The 12561-nt window shown below is 37.3% G+C and overlaps 1 protein-coding gene across 1 annotated transcript; it reads right to left on the bottom strand.

The window, feature by feature from the left end:
• Nucleotides 1–2767: 2767 nt before the first annotated feature.
• Nucleotides 2768–12464, bottom strand: Brix1 (biogenesis of ribosomes BRX1). Its single transcript, XM_048368220.1, has 10 exons — nucleotides 12105–12464; nucleotides 9114–9225; nucleotides 6837–6880; nucleotides 5581–5651; nucleotides 5268–5317; nucleotides 5092–5165; nucleotides 4885–4935; nucleotides 4701–4802; nucleotides 3355–3483; nucleotides 2768–3111 (listed from the first exon to the last, which is right to left on the bottom strand). Exons 1-10 carry the CDS (start codon nucleotides 12258–12260, stop codon nucleotides 2842–2844), a joined length of 1059 nt encoding a protein of 352 aa, XP_048224177.1. The 5' UTR covers nucleotides 12261–12464; the 3' UTR covers nucleotides 2768–2841.
• Between the last annotated feature and the right edge of the window lie 97 nt (nucleotides 12465–12561).

Genomic DNA, 12561 nt, shown 5'->3' with positions numbered 1-12561 from the left:
TTGCCCCCAGCACAATCTTCCACACACTAAGGTCCAAACAACTTATTTGAAATTCTTTTATTTTTCCAGAGCAAAATGATCCTACATGGTCTCAATTGGTAAATTGGCAATGGAGATGGAGAAGTTCGAGTTTGGGAGAAAATTGGGACCTATGTTTCCCCTACTGAGAATGGAACTGGGAAGGAGAGCAGTTTTTCCTCCTCAACCACATGGAATTTTACTTCCAAATACAAACTCAGTTCCATTTTCTAAGCATGATCTGTTTTTATTTGTAATGCTGTATTGAAATTTTGAAGACAATTACACTAGAGGTAAATGTCAGCCTATAAGAACATCTTTTACTTTTTTTTCATTTTAAGATAGGCAGTCTCACTGTAACTCAAACTGGTCTCCACTTGGCTATCCTCTGGTCTCAGTCTCTACAGTATTGGCCTGTACTATCACATTCAGACTAAAGAAACACCTTTATTAAACACACTGATTTCCAAATATGGGCTTCAGCGGTGACCCATTCCAGAGAAGTCTCATAAAATATCCTTTAGTGGTTGTGAAAGAGAAGTGACGTGGAACACAAAAACATCTCTATATGGAAATTGTGTGTGTCTGTGCCTATCAGGGAGCTTGAACACAGGACCTGGGTCCTGTCCCTGAGCTCTTACGCTCAGATAGTGCTCTACCACTTGAGCCACAGCCCATTTCTGGCTTTAACTGGAGACAAGAGTCTCAACAGACTTTATTGCCCTGGAGGTTCCGAAATGCATTCCTCACATGTCAGCCTCTTGAGTAGCTAGGATTATAGGCATGAGCCACTGGAACTCTACACTGAAACTGGTAATTCAAAACTGTCAAGCTTAAAATCCTATCAAAACTGTAGGACACACTAATCATAACTATTGTGTCATTACTTCAAAACTCACTTGTTGATCCAGTTTGTTTTTAACCTACAATTAAACTCTTCCTAAAATTTGTTTAAAAACATCCTATATAAGCTCATGTTCTTCAAGGTCTGTATTCAACTGCCTGATCAACCCAATATTTTTTTACATTAAACTAGATTTGGCCTTAATTAGGCATACTATAGTTACACAAGTGTTTCAGTTGACTTACGACGAAAATTAGTTGCCTAACAAGAGAAGTAGCATAATTAAACATACAACTGGGTAAATTCTAACAGAAGCTGTTTTCCATTGACTGACACATACTTCTCTAAATATCTTTAAAACAATAAAATTTAAACAACTAGGAAATATTTTAGGATACCATTACAGTATGAAACACCTTCGATAAAAAGAAATCAGAAAAACAAGATCAGCTGAACCAAAGCACTGAATATAGTTTTTGCAATAAATTTTGTCACCCTTTGGCAAAGGTATAAGGCAACCAATGCTCTATCCTCTGGTATGGTTAAGCTTTGTTACACACAATCAAAAAAACCTTAATGAGGGCTGGGAGTATGGCCTAGTGATAAGAGTGCCTCCTATACATGAAGCCCTGGGTTTGATTCCCCAGCACCCACATATATAGAAAAATGGCCAGAAGTGGTGCTGTGGCTCAAGTGGCAGGGTGCTATCCTTGAGGGGGAAAAAAAAAAAAAGCCAAGGACAGTGCTCAGGCCGAGTCCAAGGACAGGGACTGGCAAAAAAACAACAAAAAAAACTTAATGATTGAAACCCTTAATCTGAGCTTCATTTCTAAGAAACCAAACGTTGTAAAATAAATGTACATATAGAAATACTATGTAAGTACCTATGTTAGCCAAAACAAAAACACCTAAATTACCAAAAATAATACTGATTACTTAATTATGGTATGAAGTACAATGTTGTGCAGTTTAGTAAACATACTGCTGACAAAACAGGAGAAAGACTTAATGTGAAGTCAAAGAAATGAGTGTCAAACAGGGATATAGGGCCCTACACCAATAATCCCATAGAGGAGGCAGAGGTAGCTTGGTCCAGGCAAGCCTCCACCAGAAATCACTAGACCCTATTTAAAAATTATTTAAGGCAAAAGGGCTATAGTTTTGGCTAAAGTGTTAGACCTTTCCTCACAAGCTGGAAGCTGATTTCATAACCCAAGCATTGCCAAAAGAAAAACTTAAGAATAGCATATGCACAACCTAGCTTTACTAACCTACCTTTTAGCACTTAAAACTCAACACTCTCCGGTGTTTAAAATAAGCAGTCTCTTTCATAAGGAAAAACTCAACTGCACAAATCCCTTTGAACCTCCCTAACAACTATATTTTTCCTTTTACTATTATTTTTAGAAAAAGCGATCTATGCTTACAACTTACAAAATGCTTTCAACACTGGTATTAACTCATTTGATTTCAACCCCAAACCTAAGAATTCTAATATACTCTCTTTTGAGATGAGGAAAAGATCAGAGACTGGCTCTCCTAAGGTATTAACTGGCTACCCCAGTAGTCAAATCTCAGTAAGATGTTTCCTTTCTACGAGACTGTCCTTAAGTAGGGTATCTATCTAGATAATGTACCAACAAATAACTTTCTCAAAATATCTAAAGCCTTTGTAAATAATGACCCAATAAATGTTTGAATTTCAACTTTACTACATGCAAAATCCTAAGAGCATCCCAAACCTTATGCTTACTAAACTTTTGTAATTCCATATGAGCCCTGAAAAGAAAATCAAAACATAACTAATGAATTCTGGAGATATTTTATTTAGAAAAGGACAAGATATCACTGAATTTAAGATTTAAAATTTTCATTTAAATGGCACACTAATTAGATATAAAGTGGTCCTGGATAATAAAGTATTTATTTACACACAAAATACAAATATACAATAACTGAAAAACTAGTCATCCATTGATTCATTTTGCATTCCCTCTATTCATCTTCTGTTGAATTTTCCTTTGCCTTTTGTAAACCCTTTTCTTTCTTGCTTTCAAATCTACTTTGGGCTCTGGTTTTACCCACTGTATTTCTATTGGTTTTTCCTCAACTGGTACAGCAAAAACATCTTCAGTAGGATCAGGTGGAAGAACAGTCTTTGGCTCTTTCTTTTTCAGTTTCTGAACATCCTTCACTTGTTGTTTCTCTTTGTATTTTGCAGCTGTGATGGATCTTATGATACGTCGATGCTAGGAATAACGAAGATAGGAGGCTTTTAGAATAAATGTTTTATAGAAGGGAAAAAGTTCACTTATGAATTCTGTATCCCTTCATCTACTGTCATGCAGAAAAAAACCAGTAATTTGCAGGAATTGGCAGGTATACATGTAGGAAAAACAATTCAGGTGATAGAACAGCAATTACTTCACACAGTTATTTTGGCCTAAGAATGTTAATACATTGAAGACTACTAAACAATAAAATTTACTTACCATATTTGGTGACTGGTAGTGAGGATTTTCATATAAAGTTGGTCCTCCAAAACTTCCCTGGAAAATCTTTATGAGATTTAAGACAAAACGTGGTCCTATTTCTACAAGAGCAGCATCTTCTTCTATTATCTGTAATAAAAAGGATACATTCATTTTTGTTTGAATGCACTAAAAGAATGGAGCATATAATCAAAGCAGAAACATTGTAAAAGCTCAGCAAGTGCCAAATCAGTAATTTTCTGAAGTCTATTACTAGTTGAAGAAAGTTGTCCTAGAAAAGCATGTTTTCAATGTTTTAAAAAAAAAAAAAAACAACAGTTTGGCTCATATCTTATTTTGCTTCTCATGAATATTAACATTTTGATTTAGTTATGTCTGACTTAAGAAGTGCATGTATTTAAGTCACAATTTAAGGTATGTAGCACAAAACAGCAATAAGAGTCATATGCTGTATGGGATTTTGTTCTTGCTATTTTCTTCCATTTTTCTGTCTATACAGACTCATTCTGCCAAATTCTTGCTTTAGGATTTCTATAATCTGCTCTTTTGAGTGAAAGCAAGATTCATTTCATAGTTCCAACTGAATTCCTTCTATAGCAATTACTTTTATTTTCCCGCAGTACTGGGGACTGACCAAATCTAGCACTCTTGAAGGCTAGGTAGGCAATGGCTCTACAACACGAGCCACAGAACGTCAAGCCCATCTCCTTTGTTTTGTATTTTGCTTTGAGTTAGGATCTCATACTTGCAAACTGGTCTTAAGTTTCTTCTAGTGCAATGTTTACTATATCTTCAACTCAGAAAAATTCCCCAAGTGTAGATTCTAGCCTTCTGAATGAAAAAAATACATCCTTTATAAAACTTAGCACAAATATGGAACCCAAATATCTAACAGATTTTGTATTTCCTTTTTATAAAATGAAATAATACAATGGCTTACTAGGAAATATTTATACTCCTTATCAATCAAAAGACATTGGAGGTGGGGCTGGGAATATGGCCTAGTGGTAGAGTGCCTGCCTCATATACATGAAGGCCTGGGTTTGATTCCTCAGCACCACAGATATAGAAAAAGCTAGAAAGGGGTGCTGTGGCTCAAGTGGCAGAATGCCAGCCTTGAGCTAAAAGAAGTCAGAGACAGTGCTCAGGCCCTGAGTCCCAAGCCCCAGCACTGGCCAAAAAAGAATGACAGTGGAGGAATTAGGTAGAGCCCACTGGCAAATCTCTGGAGAGAAAATAAAGCTACTTAAAACTTAAGAAGCTACTATTCATAGTTTTCTCTGCCTGCAAAGCCTGTACATTCTAATTCAAATAAAAGTAAAGCCAAAAATTAAAGCAAAGCTAACCTGAAAGTTCCGAAACCATATCCTATTATCCAAAATGGTGAAAGTAAAAACATGGTCCACAAATGGTTGGCTTTTGGGATGATACCGAGGTGTACTAAATATCTGTTTAAAAAAAAACAAACTGTACATTAGTTTCTTATTAATTTATGCTACTAAAAAATATTTTCTAGGAAAGAATATTTACCTGAATTAAAAGTTCTTTCAACAAAGCATAATGTGGTAATTCATCAAAGGCCTATAAAAATAAAATGAACATACTACTTGAAACTAGTACATGCTTTATTTTAAAAAGTACTTTTTATTTCAGGTTAAAGTGAATATTGTATATACAACTATGTTTATTTAAAGCAATCACTCAGAGTAGACCTGAAACACAGAGTGAGAAACTTACAGGGTCAAAGGACAAAAGGGGCCTAGAACCTTTCAAGCAGTTGCCAGTCATCTTCAGTTCAGCTAGGGTATGAACTACAAAAATAACAAAAACAGATGAAAACGGTGGCACAATCTATTTTATTAAATGTTTACATTTTTACACACACACACACACACAATGTTGAATCAACTTACTATTCTGAACAAGGAATTTGGCAGATGGCCCATGAGGTGAATTTGAAAGCCTGAAATAGACAAAGGAAGCCTTTTCAAATACAAGAATCTACACTATGGTAAATATGTACCACCTATTCAGAGGGGGACATAAAAAGACCAAAATAGGTTTTAACATTCATGCTTAATTTTCTTTAAAGGCTTCATATTTTGTGAAACCAAATGTGCTGTTTCATTCACCAACCCCTTCTATATAAGAATGGAACTTATTACATACTATCACAAACCCACATAAACAAGTTCAACCCAAACTTTTAACAACATATTATCTTACCACATATAGAGATCCTGCTTTTTCTTAGCTTCAAAATAGATACACTTATTGCAGTTTTTCATTTCACAGACCTAAATCAAGTACAGAAAAATGTAGATAATAAAAATGAGAACTGAAATTCAATACAATTAACTGCATTTCCCAAAAATGAATTAAAGACCATTATACTGTCTACATATCTAAAATAGCTAAATTTACATTTATTCAACATGAAAAAAAAAACCCACCCACTCAAAACAACAAAAATCTTTTATAAAGTTCCTCTCAGGTAGACGCTCTACAGACTTCTTTTTGGCCAGGTATTTAAAGTACCTGGGCTCACTTCTGATTATTGAGACCTGTTTGGACAATAATCTCATGTACAAACAAAATAAAAAAACAAATGTGGTAAGAATAAGGCAGTCATAATTAAAGTTGCTAATCTTGCAAAAATACAGTCTTTACAGAACCAAAAATATTACTAATTTTAATTTCATAATATCTATGTATTTCTTCCTAATTTATGCTATCATTTCTGGTGATCTAAGTGAATATAAACATCTCAGAATTCAGAAGTTTAGGCCCCTTTTGGATATCTGTAATTGTCATTTTCTCTACCTGGAAAGTTCTTTCACTATATTTCTAAGTCTCTTCTTAAAATAGAGGAACAGCATCCTTTCAGAAAGTTATAGAAAACACATATTCTGCTTCATTTATCTTTGCATGAAACTACAAATCTTGTTTATGGACCATGTCCCTCATTAGATTGTAAGTTTGACCACAATGGGGACATTGTGTTGGTGAACATTGTTCCCACAGCATGTAGAATAATGCTAGCACAAATGTGTGCCAAATGAAGGAATAAAAGAAACCTTTCAGCAGAAAGAGAATTATTTTTAAACATTGTTTTGAAAAAAGTGCTTTAAAATATTAGTGTCTTCAACAAACATTAAAGTTGTAGTCTACTATTAGTTTGTAGTATCTTAAGAGTAGATTTCACAGGCATCAATTTTAATCTCAGCAAATGTTTTATATAACGTTTTCTATAAACATCTAACGGTTTTTATATTTTTATTTTATAAATGTGGTTTTACAAGTACCTACTAGTAATTTCATATAATACTAGACATTATGGAAGAAAAACCCTGATAGGTTTGCAAAGAGTTGATAACATTTGTGTATCTTTTAACAAAATACTTTTAGAATCACTAAATAACATTTTTAAATGATCCATCTTTTAGTGTTCCTAAAATATTTACGGTAGTTTCTAAAATTACCTCATTAATCACAAATAATTTATCTTTACGATCCATTTTAGTATCTATAAAAAGAAAAAAGACAAGTAAACAAAGGATTTCAAAGCCACTTTAAATCACACACATTATAAAACAGTTTTATGTGTTTCTACAATGTTCAGTCTAGACTTTATGGATTATTTTCATAATTAGACTTGAAAACATTCAATCTCTGCATTCAAAGCATAGGAAAGTGGTAATTAAAAAGTCTTCCAAGAACTGCAAGTTAAGCAGCATTTCTAAGACTTCAGGTAATTGTCCCTAGAATCTGAGGTTTGGTTACAGGACCCCTTCATACAAAAATCTTAAGTCCTTGATATAAAATACTGTTCTATTTGCACATACTCTCTATATATTCTTTTGAATACTTTGAAACATCTCTAGATTTCCTAAAATATCTATTACAATGTAAATGCTATGTAAATTGTTGTCAGATTGTAGTGTTTAGGGCATGACCAGAAAAGTCTGTATATATTCATTTCAGGAATGAGTTTTTCCTAAGGGGGGGATGAGAGAGACAGAGAGAGAACACTGACTTCAAGTCACCATCCTCAAATCTCAGCCTCCTGATTAGCTATCATTACAGGTGTGAGTCACCATAGCCCAGCTTTCATAGTATCTTTTATGTACAGTTACATTGCAGATGCAAAACTCGTACAAAGACAGGTGTATTCCACGAACTTCTTTCAAAATTGAGAAAATTCTTACAAATTGGAGAATACGTTTAAGGAATTCAGCTTTAAAAAACGTTCACCTTGGGGCTGGGGATATGGCCTAGTGGCAAGAGTGCCTGCCTCATATACATGAGGCCCTGGGTTCGATTCCCCAGCACCACATATACAGAAAATGGCCAGAAGTGGCGCTGTGGCTCAAGTGGCAGAGTGCTAGCCTTGAGCAAAAAGAAGCCAGGGACAGTGCTCAGGCCCTGAGTCCAAGGCCCAGGACTGGCAAAAAAAAAAAAAAAAAAAAGTTCACCTGAGAAGCTAAAACCTTGCTAGATGTGGTGAAATGTAGTGAAATTTTCCTTTAAACCCAGCATTCAGGATGCTAAGGCAGGAGATAGCTTGTGGATAGCTTGGATTACAGAGTGGGGCATTTGTCTCTAACAAACAAAATAAACGAAAAATAAAATTTTAATAGATGAAAATATCTTAACAGATGACAAAAAAATTTAGTTTCAGGCAATCAGGTAAGTGACTCAGCTGTACTTCTATTTGGGAGGTAGAAATCAGGGTATCACAGTTTGAACCATCCTGCTTGGTTAAGTTTGGGAGACTCTATCTTGACCAATGGCTAATCACAGTGGTATACATCTCATCACAGTAACATAAGAAAGCACCAATAGTAGAACCTCAATCTAGGCCAACCTTACTGAGAAAATAACAACCCCAAAAGGGGCCAGTGGAATGAATTGAGACTCATAAGTTCAAACCTCAGCACCCCCCACTCAAAGAAAATAGGTATAAATAATAGATCTAAAATAGATCTAAAGATATCACAACAAATCCCAGTGTAAGAAGCACTAACATGAAGCACCAAGTTATTACCTAGGATTAAAACCTCAAAACACCTTCCAATCCAAACACAAAACAGTCCTATAATGTCAAGGTCTCATCTTGTTTTGTTTTGTTTTTGCCAGTCCTGGGGCTTGAACCCAGGGCCTGAGCACTGTCCCTGGCTTCTTTTCGCTCAAGGCTAGCACTCTACCACTTGAGCCACAGCACTACTTCTGACTTTTTCTATATATGTGGTACTGAGGAATCAAACCCACGGCTCTATGATAAGGCAAGCACTCTACCACTAGGCCGTATTTCCAGCCCTCATTGTCTCATCTTAAGAGTAGACATTTTTTCACATATCTTTAAGATAGAACATTGTTAAAAATAATAACTTGGCCTTCAGAAATTGGCTGATACTAATTTAAAGTACCTTAAACCCTATCCCTGGACAGTTTTTAAGAGCTCAGAAAATAATACATGGCAGGCTTGAACTGTCTAGAAGGACAATTATCTTTTTGTGTCAACTTAAGTACTGAAATGAAGGCATTCCTGGACCTTTAGAAAATGTTTAAGTGTTACTTAGGTATTTTAAGAAAATGTCTAGTGAATTCCATACATAAATTATAAATATTAATTTAAAAGAATATGGTACTTCAAAGGATATATTTCTTGTCTCACAAGATTGAACAAATTAAGTATAATTATATAAATACTCAAGTTTGCATAAATACAAATTTTAAAATATGTAACATAAAAGTACCTGCTTTAGAATGAGGCATCAACATTCTCAGATCCTGCATTAAATGTCTTGTTCTAAAATTTATTCCTCTGGAAGAAAAGATGAGAACCCGTTCCTTATTTTTCCACTTGCCCTAAAAAAAAAAAAATTAAATGATTGTTAAAGCTTTTACTGAACCTATCTCCCCACCACCAACTCAGGGGCTGGCAGCTGTCCTGAGCCTCATGCTCTATCATTTAAGCCACTGTGCCACTTCCAGTTTTTGTGTGGTTAACTGGAGATGAGTCTTGAGGGGACTTTTCTGATCCAATGGCTTCAAACTGTGATCCTCATATCAAATCTCAGCCTCCTGAGTAGTGAAGATTATAAGCATGAGTAACCAGTGCCTGGCTTCTCATTTGTTTTTTAAAGATAGTTTAAAAAGCTTCCAGAGCCTGGACATGATAGCATATGCTTGTAACCCTAGCTACTTACTAAGGAAGCTGAGGTAGGAGTCTTACCTGAGCACAGAAATTTGAGGCAGGGCTGGGGATATAGCCTAGTGGCAAGAGTGCCTGCCTCAGATACACGAGGCCCTAGGTTCGATTCCCCAGCACCACATATATGGAAAACGGCCAGAAGGGGCGCTGTGGCTCAGGTGGCAGAGTGCTAGCCTTGAGCGGGAAGAAGCCAGGGACAGTGCTCAGGCCCTGAGTCCAAGGCCCAGGACTGGCAAAAAAAAAAAAAAAAAAAAAAAGAAAGAAATTTGAGGCAATACAGTAAAACCCTTTTCCACAACAAAACCAACAGATTCCAATTCCTCTTTACTATCCTTAGGGTTCTTTGTTTAAGCCTTTTTAGATTTGTTTTGCCCATCACAGTGGTCTCATACTCCAACAGCTTCTACTACCAACTCTACACAACATGAAGATGTATTATAGCTCTAATAACGCAATTACTTGAGTAAAAATTCAAACTCCATATTACTACATATTACCTTTCACTTAAAACCTGGTATTTCCTTTCTTTTTTTGATGTAGTCATCATTGCAGTCCTCCTGGCTTTAATGTCACTTGCCCTTACTCTTGAAACCTAAGCAATACAAATTGCTCTTAATTTCTCTTTGCAACATTTTTTTTTTTTTTTGCCAGTCTTGGGCCTTGGACTCAGGAGGGCCTGAGCACTGTCCCTGGCTTCTTTTTGCTCAAGGCTAGCACTCTGCCACTTGAGCCACAGCACCACTTCTGGCCTTTTGTATATATGTGGTGCTGAGGAATAGAACCCAGGGCTTCATGTATAGGAAGCAAACACTCTTGCCACCAGGCCATATTCCCAGCCTGCAACAATTCTTTCTTAATCACACATAGAACTTTACAAAACTATATGTCAACTAGCCTTCACTACCACGAGCCTCTCCAAGAGTTAGATTTTTTGGCAGTACTGAGGTTTGAACTCATTGAGCAATTGGTCGACTACCTGAGCCACACCTGCAGTCTTTTTCTCTTCACTCTTCTAGGCAGTCTTGTGCTTTTTGCTTGAGCAGGCCTTAGAGATAGATCCTAATTCACATTTTAAAGGCACTATTCCAAGTATAATTCCTATCTTCCAGGATTTTCTAAATGAAGTTTAAAGTGACACAGCTCAAGTAAGTGTTGAATTTGAAAACACCTTTTTCTCTTTTTACATCTCTACTCCCCAACATTAACTAACTCCTAAGCCAACCTGGATTTGTTTTTAGGTTTTATTATTTCCCAACTTCAACACCTTTGGACAGTTCTTTTTTTTTATTTTCCTGTCAACGTTGAACAAAATTGTACTTACTGTAAAATCTAGCTCTGTTAATAGTTAAAATCCATGATTCCTTACTGCATTATCCTAGAACAAAAGTAGTATCTCCTGCATTTCAACATCATTTTTTTGAGATCCCAAAAAGAATGGAATACTACCACCCACTGAAAATCTCTGAGGTCCAGCTTATTTTTCACAATTAAGCATTTTCATCCTTTTAATTTGTAGATGAGAAAAGAGAAGGCTGTGCCACTTTTAATTAATAGCAAGGATACAATTTACACTCTTCTTTAATTCTTCAGAGCTTACCTTGCCATTGAACCACACAATGTCACTTACATCACCCAGTAAGGAGCCTAAGTTTGGAGGACACAAATTTATAAGTCTAAGGCAATCTTTGAGGGAGCTGGGATATGGCCTAGTGGCAAGAGTGCTTGCTTCCTATACATGAAGCCCTAGGTTAGATTCCTCAGCACCACATATATAGAAAAAGCCAGAAGGGGCGCTGTGGCTCAAGGTGGCAGAGTGCTAGCCTTGAGCAAAAAGTTCAAGCCCCAAGACTGGCAAAAAAAAAAAAAAAAATAGCTAAGGCAATCTTTGTCTCCACGGTATTCCAGCTCACTTAAGGAGGTTTCGGTGAAAGGTCCACCTGCAACTTCTCTCTTTTGAATAAGGCCCATCAATAGTCTGCTCAACTCCAACTTTTCAGGACCCAGGCCAAGAGCAGCCTGCCTGGGTACAGCACACAGTATGTTGAAATTTTGTTAAAATACTTAACACACATCCCATCTTGTCTAAATTTTTCATTTTCCCTTGAGTTAAAAACCTAAGCAAACAAGTCAATCTGAGTGCCACGGGCAGTGACTTTTTCATGAAGTTTGGATATCATGATCTCTGACTAACTGGCTTACGATGGCAGGATATGGAAGAATTACTCTAAGACATATACTCGATTGTACAAAATAACGAAAAGCATTGTGCTCTGGAGGGAGGGGGGAAAAGCAAGTGAAAGTCGAAGGCTTAAGTCGCTTCCCTGCGTGTTGCCACCGCTCACCTCTCGAAATGCGGCCACGTGGACCAAGACTAGACCAACATTGCCTAGCGTCGCCAAAAAGAACCTCGATACCGCGCTCGGCGAACACACTGAACACTCGGAAATAACAGAACTACGGTCCAGTAAGAAGGCCCAAGATAGCGCCACTGAGCCGCAGCCGCAGGTATAACCTCGTCGCTGAGTTCTCCTACCTTGCAAACGGGGCCTGGGATACAATATCTATCCTCTTCCTCCACTTCTGCCTTGCCCGACGGCATATCGGGCTTCCCGGCATCTTTTCCATCTTTTTTTGGCTTCTTCGCTTTGATCAGCAAGCCTCCACGCCGTTTCCTCTTGGTTGCCGCCATCTTGCCCCTTCGTCTACGCTCTGGGACGTACTTCCGGTTTCACCGCCCGCTTCTCTTTCCGGTTTCTATGGTTCGGCCCGCTAGGCTCTGCGGTCCTCCAACTCTATGGTCTCGTGATTGCGCATGCGCAGCTCTCTAACATCCGCCAAGTCTGATTGGCAGATGTGCAGACTGGCGGGACAGCTCCAGTTCCTCTGGGGTTTTAGAGCTGCCGGTCATTGGTCGAGGAAACTTGTTAGGGGAGGGCTCGCCGACGTCCGGACCCCGCCCCCTCGGCACAGGTGACGCCTCCCAGGCCCCC

The sequence above is a fragment of the Perognathus longimembris genome, chromosome 19 (genome assembly GCF_023159225.1).
Source record: "Perognathus longimembris pacificus isolate PPM17 chromosome 19, ASM2315922v1, whole genome shotgun sequence".
Taxonomy (NCBI): Eukaryota; Metazoa; Chordata; class Mammalia; order Rodentia; family Heteromyidae; genus Perognathus; species Perognathus longimembris.
Note: the sequence above shows the minus strand (reverse complement) of the source record. Positions and strands in the feature narration are given on the sequence as shown.

What these genes read in the sequence shown, in the direction of transcription:
- Brix1 (XM_048368220.1), bottom strand. Translation starts at nt 12,260, where the DNA reads ATGGCGGCAACCAAGAGGAAACGGCGTGGAGGCTTGCTGATCAAAGCG. An exon ending in TCCCAGGCCCCGTTTGCAAG is followed by an intron (nt 9,226 to 12,104) that starts GTAGGAGAACTC and finishes TTTTTTTTTTAG; the next exon opens with GGCAAGTGGAAAAATAAGGA. An exon ending in CAAATTCCTTGTTCAGAATA is followed by an intron (nt 5,166 to 5,267) that starts GTAAGTTGATTC and finishes TTATTTTTGTAG; the next exon opens with TTCATACCCTAGCTGAACTG.